At 44.4% G+C, this 13,579-nt stretch overlaps 1 protein-coding gene across 1 annotated transcript; it reads left to right on the top strand.

Moving 5' to 3' along the window:
• Positions 1 to 2,253: 2,253 nt before the first annotated feature.
• Positions 2,254 to 13,128, top strand: TMEM207 (transmembrane protein 207). Its single transcript, XM_009972844.3, has 7 exons — positions 2,254 to 2,315; positions 2,408 to 2,478; positions 9,068 to 9,168; positions 10,946 to 10,983; positions 11,402 to 11,446; positions 11,885 to 12,027; positions 12,980 to 13,128. The coding sequence occupies exons 1-7, from the start codon at positions 2,254 to 2,256 to the stop codon at positions 13,126 to 13,128; spliced, it is 609 nt and encodes a 202-aa protein (XP_009971146.2).
• The last annotated feature ends 451 nt before the right edge of the window (positions 13,129 to 13,579 follow it).

Below are 13,579 nucleotides of genomic sequence, written 5' to 3'. Positions count from 1 at the left end.
CAAGTAAGATTGTTTCTAAATAACAGAATACTTGGGGTAATTCTAGATTTATTGAATCAAGTCTTTAACTCAAGAGGTTACGTGTGCTGTGTCTTACATAGAAAACAATTTTTCCTGCCAGATGAAATCTTAAGGCAGAGTGTCTCTTACTTTATATAGCTGCTTGGGTATTTCTCTATCTTGGGATTAATGGTGATGGTGTAATTTAGATTCTGTATCAACTTGAGACAGATGGATTTACAGAGTTATCAGTCTAGCCACACACAGGCAGCTTTGCTTTAATTGAGTTTAGTGCTTAGAAAAGGAAGAACTTGATGAAAGAAAGTCCTTTTCCACCTGCCCTGAGAATAAAGGTCCAGCTGAGGCAGTACCAGCACACTTTGTATTTATTACCGGGGTAGGCAGTAGCGGCAGGTGGGATGGCAGAGGAATGATATCTGGGCATGCTGTCACAGCCTGCACAGAGCAGGAGGGAGGTTTGCTGCCTTGTGGTACCCATCCCAGAGCTTGAGCTGTATGACAAAGACATGTGAAGCAGTCCAAGGGAAGCATGTAGCCCACCTAGCAAGTCCATACTGGAAGTGCATTTGCTTGCATCACTAATCTCCTAAAGAAACAAGGCAGCATGATCATATGACTGATGGCCATCTATCTCATTCCTGTGACTCCACAAACTGATGACCATTTTTAGTCTGACTTGAATCATCTCAAATTAACTCAAACATAATAGTGACTTCCTACAAGCTTAGGAAAAATAGCTTAACTGACCAGTAGAAAAGAGAGAAGTGTTAATGCTCCCCTGAGGAGGAGGACATGTCAAATATAGTGATGTTGGGAAAAAACAGGTCTGGGGCTGTCAAGCTGAGACCTCAAGTGGGAAAGGACCATCTTCCTAACCAGGACCAGCTTCTCAGCTTTATCCAGTGCAGCAGAAATTCCAGTATCCCTGCTGCCTCACTCAAAGCCTGGCCACCCTCTCTTTTTTCTCACTGTGTTGGCAGGAGATTTGCGAGTACATCACCATGTGCCATTTCAAGCTTCATTTGAATAAGCGTCCCATATAATAGACTTTTATAGCTCTTTTTCTGTGAATTCTAAATTAACGCAACTAATTAAAATGTTCCAAAGTTTTATGTAAATAACTAATTAGCATTTGAGAAGGAATAGTAAATTCACAGATGGTTGTGCTCCATTCAGGGCCCACTCTGCTCGCTTTGGCTGTAGCCAGTGCAACATCCTCCTTGGCAGGAGTGGACTGTCCAGATTTCATCCCGAGGATGACCCAGCACCAACCACCCTGCCTGCAGGCATCAGGAACTCCGCATCTTGCAGGATTAGGCCCATTCTTTCTGTCCCTGACACCAAGGCTTGCAGGAGTAAGGACAGGGTGGATGAGAACCTCAAGGAAGATGAGATCTGTGCACAGGAGTTGAGGTGGGTGTCTGAGCTGTGACTTTTGGTGTTTGTACTGGTGTTACTCTGTTGCTCCAAGGATGTTTCTCTAGAAAGCCTTCCTCAGGGATACCTTTTAGGCGTGCAAGCTATGATACTTAACACAACACATCTGAATCTCATAACTCATGGGTTCCAGCCCCAGCACTGCCACCAAGACCCTGGAAGACTGTTCTGTCACTCCAACACTGTTCCCAAGCATCACAAGAAGCATCATAAGCTAAATATTTTCTTCTCTCATAAGACTGGGGCTAACTGATGTCTGTACCACATTGGAGAGACTCAGGGAGAGGTGGTGCAGGAGTAATACCTTGCAAAAACAGGGAGGTTTGAAAAATAGATCCATATCTAATGTTGATTACTGTCCAGGTCAAAGTGAGGAGCATGTTACTTCTCTGACATCCAGATTCTCATACATATCAGGAGCTTTAAATTTTTACAGCCCCTAGCATCCAGCACATCTTAGTGCTATTACAGCACCAAAAACCCCTGTAAATGCAAGGAAGGAGTTTACAGAAGTGGTCAGTTGGAGTTTGTTTGCTCTAGAAGAAATTATCATCAGAGCAAATAAAGGGAGAGATCATTTTCCCCTCCTATTGAATGTGTCCTACACAACCACTCTCACCTGTTTTAAGGGCAGCTCTGAATGTTTGCACCTTTTGCTTCCAGAGCTGCAAAGACCTGTGGGAGATGAAGGGATTATAAAAATCTTCTTCAGGGCATAGCAATGCTTTCTTGTGAATTTGAGCTAGATCTTTAGGGAGGGGAGATGAGCTTGGGAAGATTCATGTTGCTAGGACAATGCAGTTTGACCAAAGGGAAATTGAGGAAGTAGAAGCAGGAGTCAGTGGGGAAATCAAAGGGTGAGATTTTAAGGGACATCTTACAAGAAAGAAGTGTGCAGAGCCTGGCTGTTTGAATGTGTTGAATTTAAAAACAGGATTGTGTTCTTCAGATGTATTACCAGAGGAAGAGAGAAAGCTGGGAGACTAAGTGAAACAGTAAAGCTGGTGGTGGATTTGCAAGGTGAGGGGGAGAAAGGGCTATGCTAACCATGCCTCTTGCATGGTCTTATTTGCAATCCCTGTCTGCCCTGGAAGAATCCCCCCATATCTCTCTCCATCTGTTTATACATGAAGCAAACTCCTGCAGAGAAGGGAGGAAGATGCAAGCTCTCCATCTGGTCTTCCAGCCAGTGTTTCTCACCCCAATGCCAGCCTGGAGAGAAGCTGAGCTGGGTGGCTGGAGGGCAGCCTGGCCATGCTACAGGGCTCTGGAGGCTGATGTGGAGGGGGAGAGAACCCAGGGGAGTCTCATCACCTCATCCCTACCCTAATCCCACCTCCACTGCTGCAGCATGATTGGGGAGCACAAGGCAGATGGGCACACAGCATCTCACCCCAAGCACCAACTCGCCATGTTCCCAGGCAGAGCATTTGACTTTTCACCTGTTTCACAAGAGGAAAGTTAGAGAGTAGCCTGTTGATGCTGTGTTTCTTGAATCCATCAGCACTGATATGAATCCTCTCTAACTCTGGCTGCAACCTGTTCTGAGCTGACTCAGCCTGCAAGAAATGAGGACCTGAAATCACTGCTCTTCCATGTCTGGAGCCCAGGTGGGCTGGGGGTGCTTGGCAGGGGACAGGCTGCACCTGAAAACCCCAACAATTCAAAGTAAACCCAGAAAGGACGACTGGCAAGAATTCAAGATGCAAGGTAAGGCTATAAGCAATCAATGGTGGCAGCAGTCAATAGGTATTTGGAAAATCTGAGGAAGCCTTAAACTGAAATGTCATCAGGTGTCTTCCTTTAAGGACACAGCACATTGAGTGTTGGGCACCTGGGGTCTGGGTATTGCAGGACACACGGAGACATGAACGTGTGGCCCCTCCTGCAGAGCTAACCCCCAGCCCACAGGCTTTCTTGGCAAAGTAACACATGTGCCAGCTGATAATGACTGGCAGCGTGATGTATTTCAGCATTCATTGCTAAGTGGTTCTGCCTGGAAAATTGACTTGAAAATGTGTTTCAGTATGTGCCGGATATTCTCATGCTAATTTCTCAGCCAAAACCTCCCATGTGGTGTCCAATGTGATATCAGTAACTCAAAGGCAGGGGAAAATGAAGCCTCTATCTGCTTTCAAGCAATTTATTCTCCTTTTGTCTTTTTACATCCAGCAGCTAAGTAAATTACAGGGATTAAAATACAAAAGACATTTAACTTTTTAACTGTAATTTCTTAGCTCCTGGCAACAGAGTAACAGAAAAAGAAGAGAAATTAAGAAAAAGAATTAAAACCCAAATATAATTTCTAATGATTAAAACACAAAATGCAATTTTAACTGATTAAAAGTAAGAGGACCTGTTTGAACACAAAGAAACAGCAGCAGGCTTCAGGATTCAAGTAGCCATAATCAGCTTCAATTTCACATTAAAAAAACAAAGGGGAAAATTTCTGCTGGTGATTACTTTGACTGTATTTTTGGTGCACTTCATCTTTATTCAAGCTTCTTTTAATTTTATCAGCTTTATCTTAATTCTGCTTTTCTCTTCCTCAAGTCTCGAGGGTTATCCAGCCCTTTGAACTGATTTCTGACATGCTCTGTGGGAGGTACAGTGCCTGTCTGGAGAGCTTGTGAGATGAAAGGTGTCTCATACTCTTTTTCCAGTTGGGCTGTAATACATAGAAGTTCATGGCTATGTGGGAAGTCAGTGACAGAGCTGAGAATTATCTCAAGTCCTAATGTCCAAGCCAGAAATAAGAGAAGTCAAACTACCATTTATTCATCGGGTGCAGTAGTTCTCAAAATGTAATTCTGAGCTCTGAATTCTCCTGTAAAACCAAACAGCTGCTAGGATTAACCTGGTATTTTGGCATTTCTTTTTAATAATCCAACATAAGTTTTCAAAACAAAACTCAATTTAGGGGGAAAAAAGCCACAAATAAACCAATTTTCTAAATTCTTTCAGTTTCCCATTGTCCCATCACAAGACAGCTCTCTGTAAAACACTGCACACTGTTTTCTGTTTTTAATGGTGAGTGCAGAGTCAGTACCAGAGTTGTAGGCATACACAAGACACTTGCTAGAAAGATGCACTTGGAAAAGTTGTTTCCCCTTATGAATTCCAGAACAAGAAAGCTCCTGCTAAATCCTTCATGTATGTTCAATATTTCAGTTGTTGCGGTATTTATTTCAGGTGTTTGTTGTGGGGATGGAACAGAGGTATTTGGACAATTTACAGCAATTTCTCACAACAGTTCAGTGGATTTTATATTTTGGAGAGTTTTAAAGTTTTGACTTCCCATGAATGTGTGATTTAAGAACTTGAGGACTCCATTAACACCTTTGTATTGAAGACAGTTTTCTGTAGTTCTCAGTCTGGGATATACACACATAGAAGAAATCCCTTTTACAAATAACTAACCTAAAAGGAGATTCCTTTTCCTTTAGCTTTCTGCCAGGCAAAAGACTTCACTGACCCCATTCTCTACTGGATTTTCCCTCCTGATACACCAATACAAACAAAAGGGCGCTTTGGATGATCTGAAGTAGCAGAGGTAGCTGCAGTTGCCTCAGATCCGAGGGTGACCTGCAAAGCCTTGCTCCTGAGGAGGATGCAGCAGAACAATGTCATCCTTGTTTGCCCTCATTTAAATCAGTGCCCGGAGCCTTTCCTTCCCCCTGTGCAGCACGTCCCCCACACAGGCTCACAAAGGGCCGTATTCATCAGTGAGCAGCAACTAGTTATAATCCTTTTGAAAGACAACAGGCTGTGCCAGCTCTACCAAGGCTTGTTTTAAAGAGTTCATCCTTCCTTGCTCACGCAAGCTCGGGGCTGTCTTGGCTGGCTCCTGTACATGCAGATGGATTTGAGGGTCTAAGGAGTAACTGGGGTGGTTTCCATGGAGTGGGAAAAAAACCTCCCTGGTTCAGCAAGTCCCGCTGAAGTGGTTACATCCCCTGTGGGAGCTCCACGACTTCCATCTTGGGAGCTGTTTGGTTTTGTGCCCACGTTCCTCCCACAGACAAGCTGCTGCACAACCTCACTTCACTGGATGGGGCGAACCTTCTTTGCACTTCCAGCCTCAATTTATTCATGGCCAGTTTGCTCCTATTTATTCCCATGCCAGCACTGGCCATTAGCTTAAATAGCTCTCCCGGCACTGGATTTATTAATCTCTGTGTGCTCGTAGGGAGCAAGCAGCTCCTTGCAGCTTTCACTTCGCAAGAATGAGACAGAAGGTGCTTTAGTTCTCCTGTTGCAGGTAGGTGATGTACGATCCTCAGTCCTCCCTGTTACCCCTCTCTTTGGCTAAACTCAATTTACATGTCCTGAGTCTTCCCAGGACAGGCCAGGGGGGGATGATCACAGCCTGGCTGAGCCCAGATGCTGAGGATGCAGCTGCAAAACCAAAGACCATGCCAAGCACGGCAGTAAAGTCAAATAGGGAAGAGAGAGCTCCCAGCAGACTTGGGCTGGATGAAAAATTGATTGTGGTGATGATGTGAAAATGCTGCAACATAAAAAAGCCAACACATGATTAATTAATTACCTCTTGTCAGTCGACCTTAATGTAAAGAGCAGGGCTGCCCTGTCTTTCCTTGTCTTCCTTCCACACCACGTTTCTGTACATTCTCCATCCTGTCCTGTCTTTCCCTGTTTCTGTCTCACCTCCCCTCTTGCCACTTTCTTTTCTTGCTTTCTTTCTGGAAAAGTCTTTCACAGTCTCATTCTGGACTGTACTGGGAGGCTGGTTGGATCTTAGCAAGGCAATTACTTTCTCGAAAGTCATCCCCAGAAGCCACCAAATGCTCTGAAGGCAGCCAAGGAAGAGCTTTAAAGAGGTTTAAACTTCTAACTGTGTTTATGAACTGTCAGGGGCTCTGTGTGGGCTCCTGTTTGCCAGTCAATTCCCTCCCACTCTCACCGGAATCCAGAGGTCCCCAGGGTGTTCCCCAAAACTTTGGCTCAAACCAAAAGCAAGATTGAAAATTATTGTATGACAATCAAGTCAGCAAAGGCCACCACTTCTTACCACACATGCATACAAGAACAAGCTCAGTTCCTGAAATTCAGACCCCTATTCCAACCTCAGCCCTGTCAGACTCCACAAGTTAAGTTAGTTTCTCCTAAATTCCTCCTATCTCCCAGTCTTGCATAGCTTCTCACAAAGCCCAGCAAGAGCCAACCCCCAGCAGAGGTGGTTTCTGTGGCAACTCTAAAAGTCACCCTTTGGATGATCTTAGAACTGCACATCTTCCTCTCATTGAAAGGACCAGGCACTTTAAGCAAAGAGATAATGGACAATCATAAATTGCTCTATGTTGCAGTAGTCCCTGTTGCTGCAGGGGAGATGCATTTGTCACCTAGCAACGACATAAGGTGACGAGGAAATAACAGAGTTTTAATCTAATGGCCATGAGTTAACATCTATCAAAGAGCAGCCTCCCAAGTCCGCTGATGAGGTGGATATAATTGATTGAGGAGGAAAGAGATATTAAACTTTTCATCAGTAAGTGGATGAGGAGGAGGGAGCAAGGTTTACCTTTCATGTATGTATATATGTATGTGTGCATATACCTTCTCATGGGGTGAATGAAAAAAGACCTAGAAAAATCCCTCAGACTGGAGATAACCCTCAGGCACAGAGCTACCCAGAAGATGAGCCTCAATATTGCAAAACCCTGAAGGTAGCAGTGTCTCAGTAGGCAGGGAGCAGGCGGGGGGGGGGGGGGGGTCATAGCCCATTGTGGGATTCGGTACAGAGCTCCTCTGGGCTTTTGGTATCAGGTCCTGGCTGTCTTAGAGCAAGTGCTGGGGCCTTTTATGACATTTATGTATTCAAACTGCTCAGCAGATCACAGACAGAGAGAGTTCTTATGTTGAAGCAGCAGCTCTTTTCAGTATCAGGATCATGTCTGAAGAAAAAGACAGAGCTGTTTGTGGACCCCCTCTTAGCTGACTCCCTCTCCTCTTGACATCATTACCAAGAGTACAGGGACAGGCTCCACAAATTGCTGCCACCACTTGAAACCTCTGTATGGGACCAGCCAGCAAAAAACATCAAAGTTTGCCTTGAGGCCAGGAAGCTGAATAGTGGCAGAATTAAATTCTTCCCCTTTTCTTCTAGAAATACACCCAGAACACATGCTACGCACTATTTTTCAGTACCAAGAGCTCATTGTGGTACCTACTCCCTGAAATACTGGGGATGATCCATTCGGTAGCTCTATATTGGAAGTATCCTGGGTGATGGCATGGGGGAAGTAATTGCGAGAGAAAGAAATCTGAAATTAGTTCACTGATGGATGATCTCTTTGAAGCTTGAAATTGTAAGAGTCACAAGGTTCCCAGCAAGGCTGTGCACATTTTTATAGAGGATCTTTTTCTTTTAAGAAAGCAGCTAAGAAACTGGTTTGGCTTTTTACTGCTGAACAAAATCTAAAAGGACTGGTCTGAACCAGGACACCAACATGTTCAGACCATTTATATCGTGTAGCACGTGTACTTAGCACCATTATGAGAGCTGCTTTCTCAGAGTGCATCATTTCAGAGGCTTGCCCTTAATAGTGAGCTGAAAGTTAACATTTGAGAACACCGGGGTTTGGTCTGGGTTTATGCAAAATTTTAACAATAAATAACAAACCTGGGTTGAGTATATGTATCAGAGTTGGTTAGACTTCTTGACCTTTTAGCTGAAGCAAAGCCACAGAGGTGTATCTCAATAGCAGCTTGGGTTTGTCAATCATTACTGAAGTAATGGCATCACAACATAATGCTTAACTTCTGGAGTGACGGCTAAACATATTCACGGCAACACGTTTTGTGTTAAATCTGGAAGAACCGTAGTTAATGATGCATTTCAGCCATGGGCCGTAAACTTCAGTGACAATCTATTACTGACTGCCAAACAAACCAGGATCATCAGTTCTGTGGTGATCAGAGCTACAGTGCAAACTGTCTTCCACCCCTGTTTAACTACATCATCTGGATGTATCCATCAGGATCAAATTGGTCCTTATATTGTGTAATGAAATTTATAACCTTTATGAGAACCACTGGGGATGTGTGTTTTCTCAGATGCATTTTCCTAGCAAACCAGCCCCTGGCAAGGAGAAGTGCCAGTGGTAGTTGTCTCAGGCTGGGAAAGGTTTCCTTCATCTTTGGTGGACATGTTTGAGGCAATAGGCACAGTGCATAGGAGATGGTTGGAGGTAGCTCTGCTTTTTCTGTAATCCCAGAATGGCAGCTGAAGGCAACAAGTAATGAAAGCATGGCCTCACAGTACGGTTTCCAGTGATTCTTTATTTGTAGCAGATCCTGTTAAATACAGCTGTGGGTTAATATGGAACCAAGCTTCAGCAGCAGGAATTTGTGAACAGCTATGAAAATACCCAAACAATTGAAAGGTGCTGACCTTAAACTAGTGTTCCTTTAACTTTTAGCAGCTGTTTGAGTGTGTCCATGCAAACCCAAATTAGTTCCCTGTCTAGCGGTAATTTCTGAAGTGCGGGAAGCCATTGGGTAACGTGTTCTCTGGCTGAAGGCACAATGTGAAGAGAAGTTTTAAAAGCTTCAAATTACAGAGGGTAAAACACTGCTGCAAACAAAGATCTTCCCACGTTTCACCTGCTAGTGATGAGGAGACCTGGAGCTTTGTGTTCTGCTCCATGGATCACAGGAACTGGAGTTCTGTGTTTAACCTTCTTCCAGGTAACCAAACCCTTCAGTGGGACCAGGCTTATTTTAGGAATTTTGTGGGGGGAAGATTTCAAATTTTATAGAATTAAGCCGTCAGCCCTTTTTATTTTTTTGGGAAGAATTTTTTGAGGATCTGATGAATTTGGGGAAGATTAAACCTTCACAACAATTTTGATTAATACAGAGAAAACCACTGCCTTAATCCTTTATTCTGTCTATGGCAGTTGAAATGGAAGAGCATGGGTCTTCATCAGCAGGAGTGGGTGTTTGGCTGCCTTGATACATTACTGCCTCAGAGCAGATGCACTTTGCTGCAGTTTAACTACGCTGAGGTAGCTCTGCTGAGATAGTTTGAAGGATGATAAAAGAGAGTCCAGAGGTTGTAATTCAGCCATGAAGAATACTCAAGGTACATGTAATCATAACAATCAGCTGTCTGGTTTTGACCTGTTGTTCTAATAATCAATTGAAGTGCAAAAAAAAAATTAAAATATTCAGCACCACGGTGCATGTGTGACATGGCAAATTAGCTCAGTTTTTAAAAGACATGTCTGGAAGAGTTGAAGCTTCTGTCTTTTTCCCTATTCCTCACTCGGGTCTCAGCCGCTCATGAATTTCATAGATAATGTTTTATATGAAAGACTTATTATACTTAAAGACCTCTGGTGAAACTAGGAACCAAAAGGCAGTGTGTGCACAGTATCAGACATGTTATAGAGATTTGTGGGGTGATTTGCTGTTTACAGTGACACAAGCTTTGCACAACAAAATCCTTACAAAGAAGTCCTGTTAATTAGAGATGTAATATGAGATCTCTCAATTATACCTATTTGATATGAATTTCTAATACAGAACAGTGCTTGCCAGTTTGGCTTGATAAAAGTCAGAAATCTCTACATGTTTTGTATATACACAGAAGGTAATCCAAAGTAAAATAATAATTTACAAATTACATTCTAACAGTTTTCTCCAAGAAATAAATCTAAATTCTTCCAACTTGCTCATTCTGCTTCCCAGTGTTATTGTAATTCTATTCTGATCTGAAGTTTTTCGTAGCAAATTTGGGCAAGTGTTATAATACAACTAACACAAGTCAGGCAAAAACTGTATTGAATTCAATTCAATCATATGGATGAACCACTCTGGTTACTTTTTGCTCAGGTAATCTGAAACTAAGACTAAGATCAACAAGGCTTGCAAAAATAAACTTGCTTGAACAGAGAGTAGAAATTTACCTGAAAAACAAGTTTCAGGTTCACATATTTGCAATACCTGAAACCTGAGTCTGGGAATGATGCACCACTACTATCCAAAAACAGGAAAATGCTGGTTAGAGCACACATCTGGTCAAATCAGCTCAAATTTACAGCTACATTCACAATTAGCTACTGGAGAATGAGCTACAGACCAAGAATTTGGTCACAGGACAGTTTCAGCAGACATTTATGAACAGCAACGCCCAGTTCTATAAACATGTCTCTGACACCTGCTGTGTCTCCCTGCTTTTGTCCTTCCCTCATTCATACCAAAACAAATGCCTTCCCCTTGGCCGAGGTTTCATCTGCAAGCTGTTGAATTTATCGAGCTCTCTGAAGGGTTATCCACTGGTTTCAATGCGGGCTAGCTCAGATCAGAGACACACAGAGGAGAGAGCTCAGCCCTGTGATCCCTAGGGAGAGGTTTGGGGCTCTTTCTCTCCGACATCCTGCTCTAAGATCAGTAATTATACTGGTAAATTATAAAAAAACAACACATATCTGCCCTCTCTGATTTACATGTGTGTTTTCAGTTAGCAGACTCTGAGTTGGACTGTGAGCTTGGCGAGAGGTGAGTGTGGCTCCCTGTTTTCTCATGCGTGACATCTCCCACTCCAGGTTCTGTCGGGGATGCTGTGCTCCTGCCCAGCACACTGGCACAGCAGCAGAATGAGGGCTTCCAGGAAAGGGCTGCTTAGTTTTATTTCCAAAATTAGAAAGGGAGGCTGGTATCCTTTTGGGTTTTCAGAAAAAACGCACGTGGCGGGTGCGATTGTTGAAAAGCAAACCAGTTGCACACTGCTTCGTGCATCACCTGCATCTGCTCCCATCTACATAGAGAAACTTCTAACAGGGTTCCCTTGATGGAGGAAAACTTCTCAATCCTCAACTTAGCAACGATGCTTCTCTTTGTGTTAGTAGATGTGTATTGGAGCCAGTATGGTCCCCTCATGCTGGACTGAAAGTTCCTTTTATTTTTCCCTTGTTAGGTGCATTGGGCAGAGTGATGAAAACTTTAGCAGCTGGTATGTGTGGTAAGTTTCAGATCTGTTTTAGAGGAAAAAATAGCAAATAATATTCTTTGATGGATATATAGAGAGAAAGGCATTAAGAGAGACTGATAGCTAGAGAGCATTGCTCCTGGGCTGTCCCTGTGTTCTGTCTTTACTGACTAATGGGAATCATTTATCCATATCCTCCTCACTGTATGCTGACAAGTGAGAAGTGAGCTGGGCAAAACCGATGAATGATTTCGGGGAGAAATGTTTGAATTTCCAGCCAGCACTCAGCGCTGAGACATTGGTTTCCAGGGACTTTGATCATGTCCAGTACGCTGATGGGGAAACTGCAACATTTAACGGCTATTTGCAAAAGATGTTAATGAATATGTTAATTTGAAGATATGCAGCCATCTGTCGGTGCTGCCCACAGATGGTGATGGTACTGTTTCTCCCCTACTGCCTCTGCCGCAGGTTCCTGATGTTGTTTTTCCTGGCCTTGCTCCTGTCCTGCGGGATCTGCTGCTGCCTGCAGTGCTGGCTGAAATGGCGGAGCTGCCTCCCCCACCAACGCACCCTGGCCGTCTTTGCGCTCAGCAGCTCGGATGTCTTTGGTGGTTAGTCCTCTCCAGACCTCCTGAAAGGTCCTTCTGGCCCCAGCGGGCTTCCCATGGCCCATGCATAGCCCAGTAAGAGGCAGACAGGCTTGAGTGGGAGCTGGGCTGCAGCTGGGTTCTGTGTTTCTGGTGAACAGTGGGGTACCCAGCTTGGGCATCTTGGGGGGATGTTTGGACTACAGACTGGAAGGCTTAAGCAAGCTACATCCACGATTCCTCAGCTGTACCTTCAGCTGAACTCAGTGCTGTCCCTGTGTGCCGTGTGTCCCAAAGTCAGGAATTGGCCATGCCAACACTGGAAGTGTGTGGGACCTTCTCCTTGGCGCCAGGGCACTCAGCAGCCTGACACACACAGTCACAGGCACTGCCTGGGGTCAGGCAGCCCTTTCCAACACGTGACCTGCATTTCTCACACAGGCAAGACCATGCTGGTCTACTTGAGCCATCCCAGCAGGCAGTTTGACTAGCTGATACCTTCCAGAGTCTGTCAAAAAGTTGTCTTGGTGGGTGCTGTTCATCACAGTAGTCACCCTCAGCATCCCTCAAGGGGCACTCAGACTTCTGAGGACTGGGCTATAACGACTATGTCTGGCACCCAGCACTGACCTGGAGTATTGCCAGCAGGCTGGACCAGACAACCGTCCCTCCAAGAAGAATAAAGCTAATTCTGCCACTAGACCTCCCACAGGAGGTATTGCCTGCTTTCTGGGTGGTCAAGAACAGTGTCTCCACGGGGAGGGCCCACCCCAAATCCACCCAAATTCCTCTGTTCTGACTTCTTGTATCTGGAGTTTGTGGTGAGAGGATTTGTGATGCCATGCTTCAGAAATTACATCCATGTCTTTCTTGTTTCCAAGTGGTTTGGCAGCTCCTCCCAGACTCACCCCTCTCACTCCCACACTCACTCTTCACGCCTGTATGCTGTACAGTTACGGATTTGCTTTTTTTCCAGCAAGTGAAGTGCCTCAGTGCCCATTCTCTGGATCTCCGAGCCCCTGCATGACTGTGGAGATGTCCTCTTCTTCTGAACCACAGTTCAGCCTTGGGGGAACTGAGTTGCCTCCATCCTACGAGGATATTATGAAGGAAAACAAGCTTTAGATGCCACATGTTGGCTTTCTGCAGTTCCACTTGGCTCATTGGAGATGTTCTGTTATGCTACAGTAGTGTGAGATCAAATCAGCCCTTTCCACAGGTTGGTTGAGAGACTGAAAAGCAGTACATGTTTCATTTGAATCTAAAAGGGGAGACAAAATGCAACAGAATAAATGCCAAAAGCATGTATTGAATCTGTCACAGGAGCTCGGCTTGACATTTTGATAGGGCTCTGGATTTTGAGAAGCTCCCTCAAAGGTCTGTCTGCATTCAGGGTTTCTGGCTCAGCCTCCAGATTTATCTCTCTAAGGCTGCTCAGGCTGGTGCAACCTCATGTGTTTTAGGACAGAATGTTGATTAATGACTTGATAGTTACTTCTCAAACTTGGGCTGCCTCCTTCACTCGGCACAGTGCCAACAAACACCCTCTGGCAAAGTCATGTTGTTCTAATACATT

This window comes from Tyto alba, unplaced genomic scaffold, assembly GCF_018691265.1.
Source record: "Tyto alba isolate M040663 unplaced genomic scaffold, T.alba_DEE_v4.0 Super-Scaffold_10, whole genome shotgun sequence".
In the NCBI taxonomy this organism is placed as follows: domain Eukaryota; kingdom Metazoa; phylum Chordata; class Aves; order Strigiformes; family Tytonidae; genus Tyto; species Tyto alba.
This window is presented reverse-complemented; position numbering and strand designations above follow the sequence as displayed.

Bases quoted from the DNA above. Each gene is read 5' to 3' on its own strand.
- TMEM207 (XM_009972844.3), top strand. From the start codon at position 2,254: ATGCAGTTTGACCAAAGGGAAATTGAGGAAGTAGAAGCAGGAGTCAGT. The intron at 11,447-11,884 runs GTAAGTTTCAGA...CCTCTGCCGCAG, and splicing joins TTTAGCAGCTGGTATGTGTG to GTTCCTGATGTTGTTTTTCC. The intron at 12,028-12,979 runs GTTAGTCCTCTC...CTTTTTTTCCAG, and splicing joins CAGCTCGGATGTCTTTGGTG to CAAGTGAAGTGCCTCAGTGC.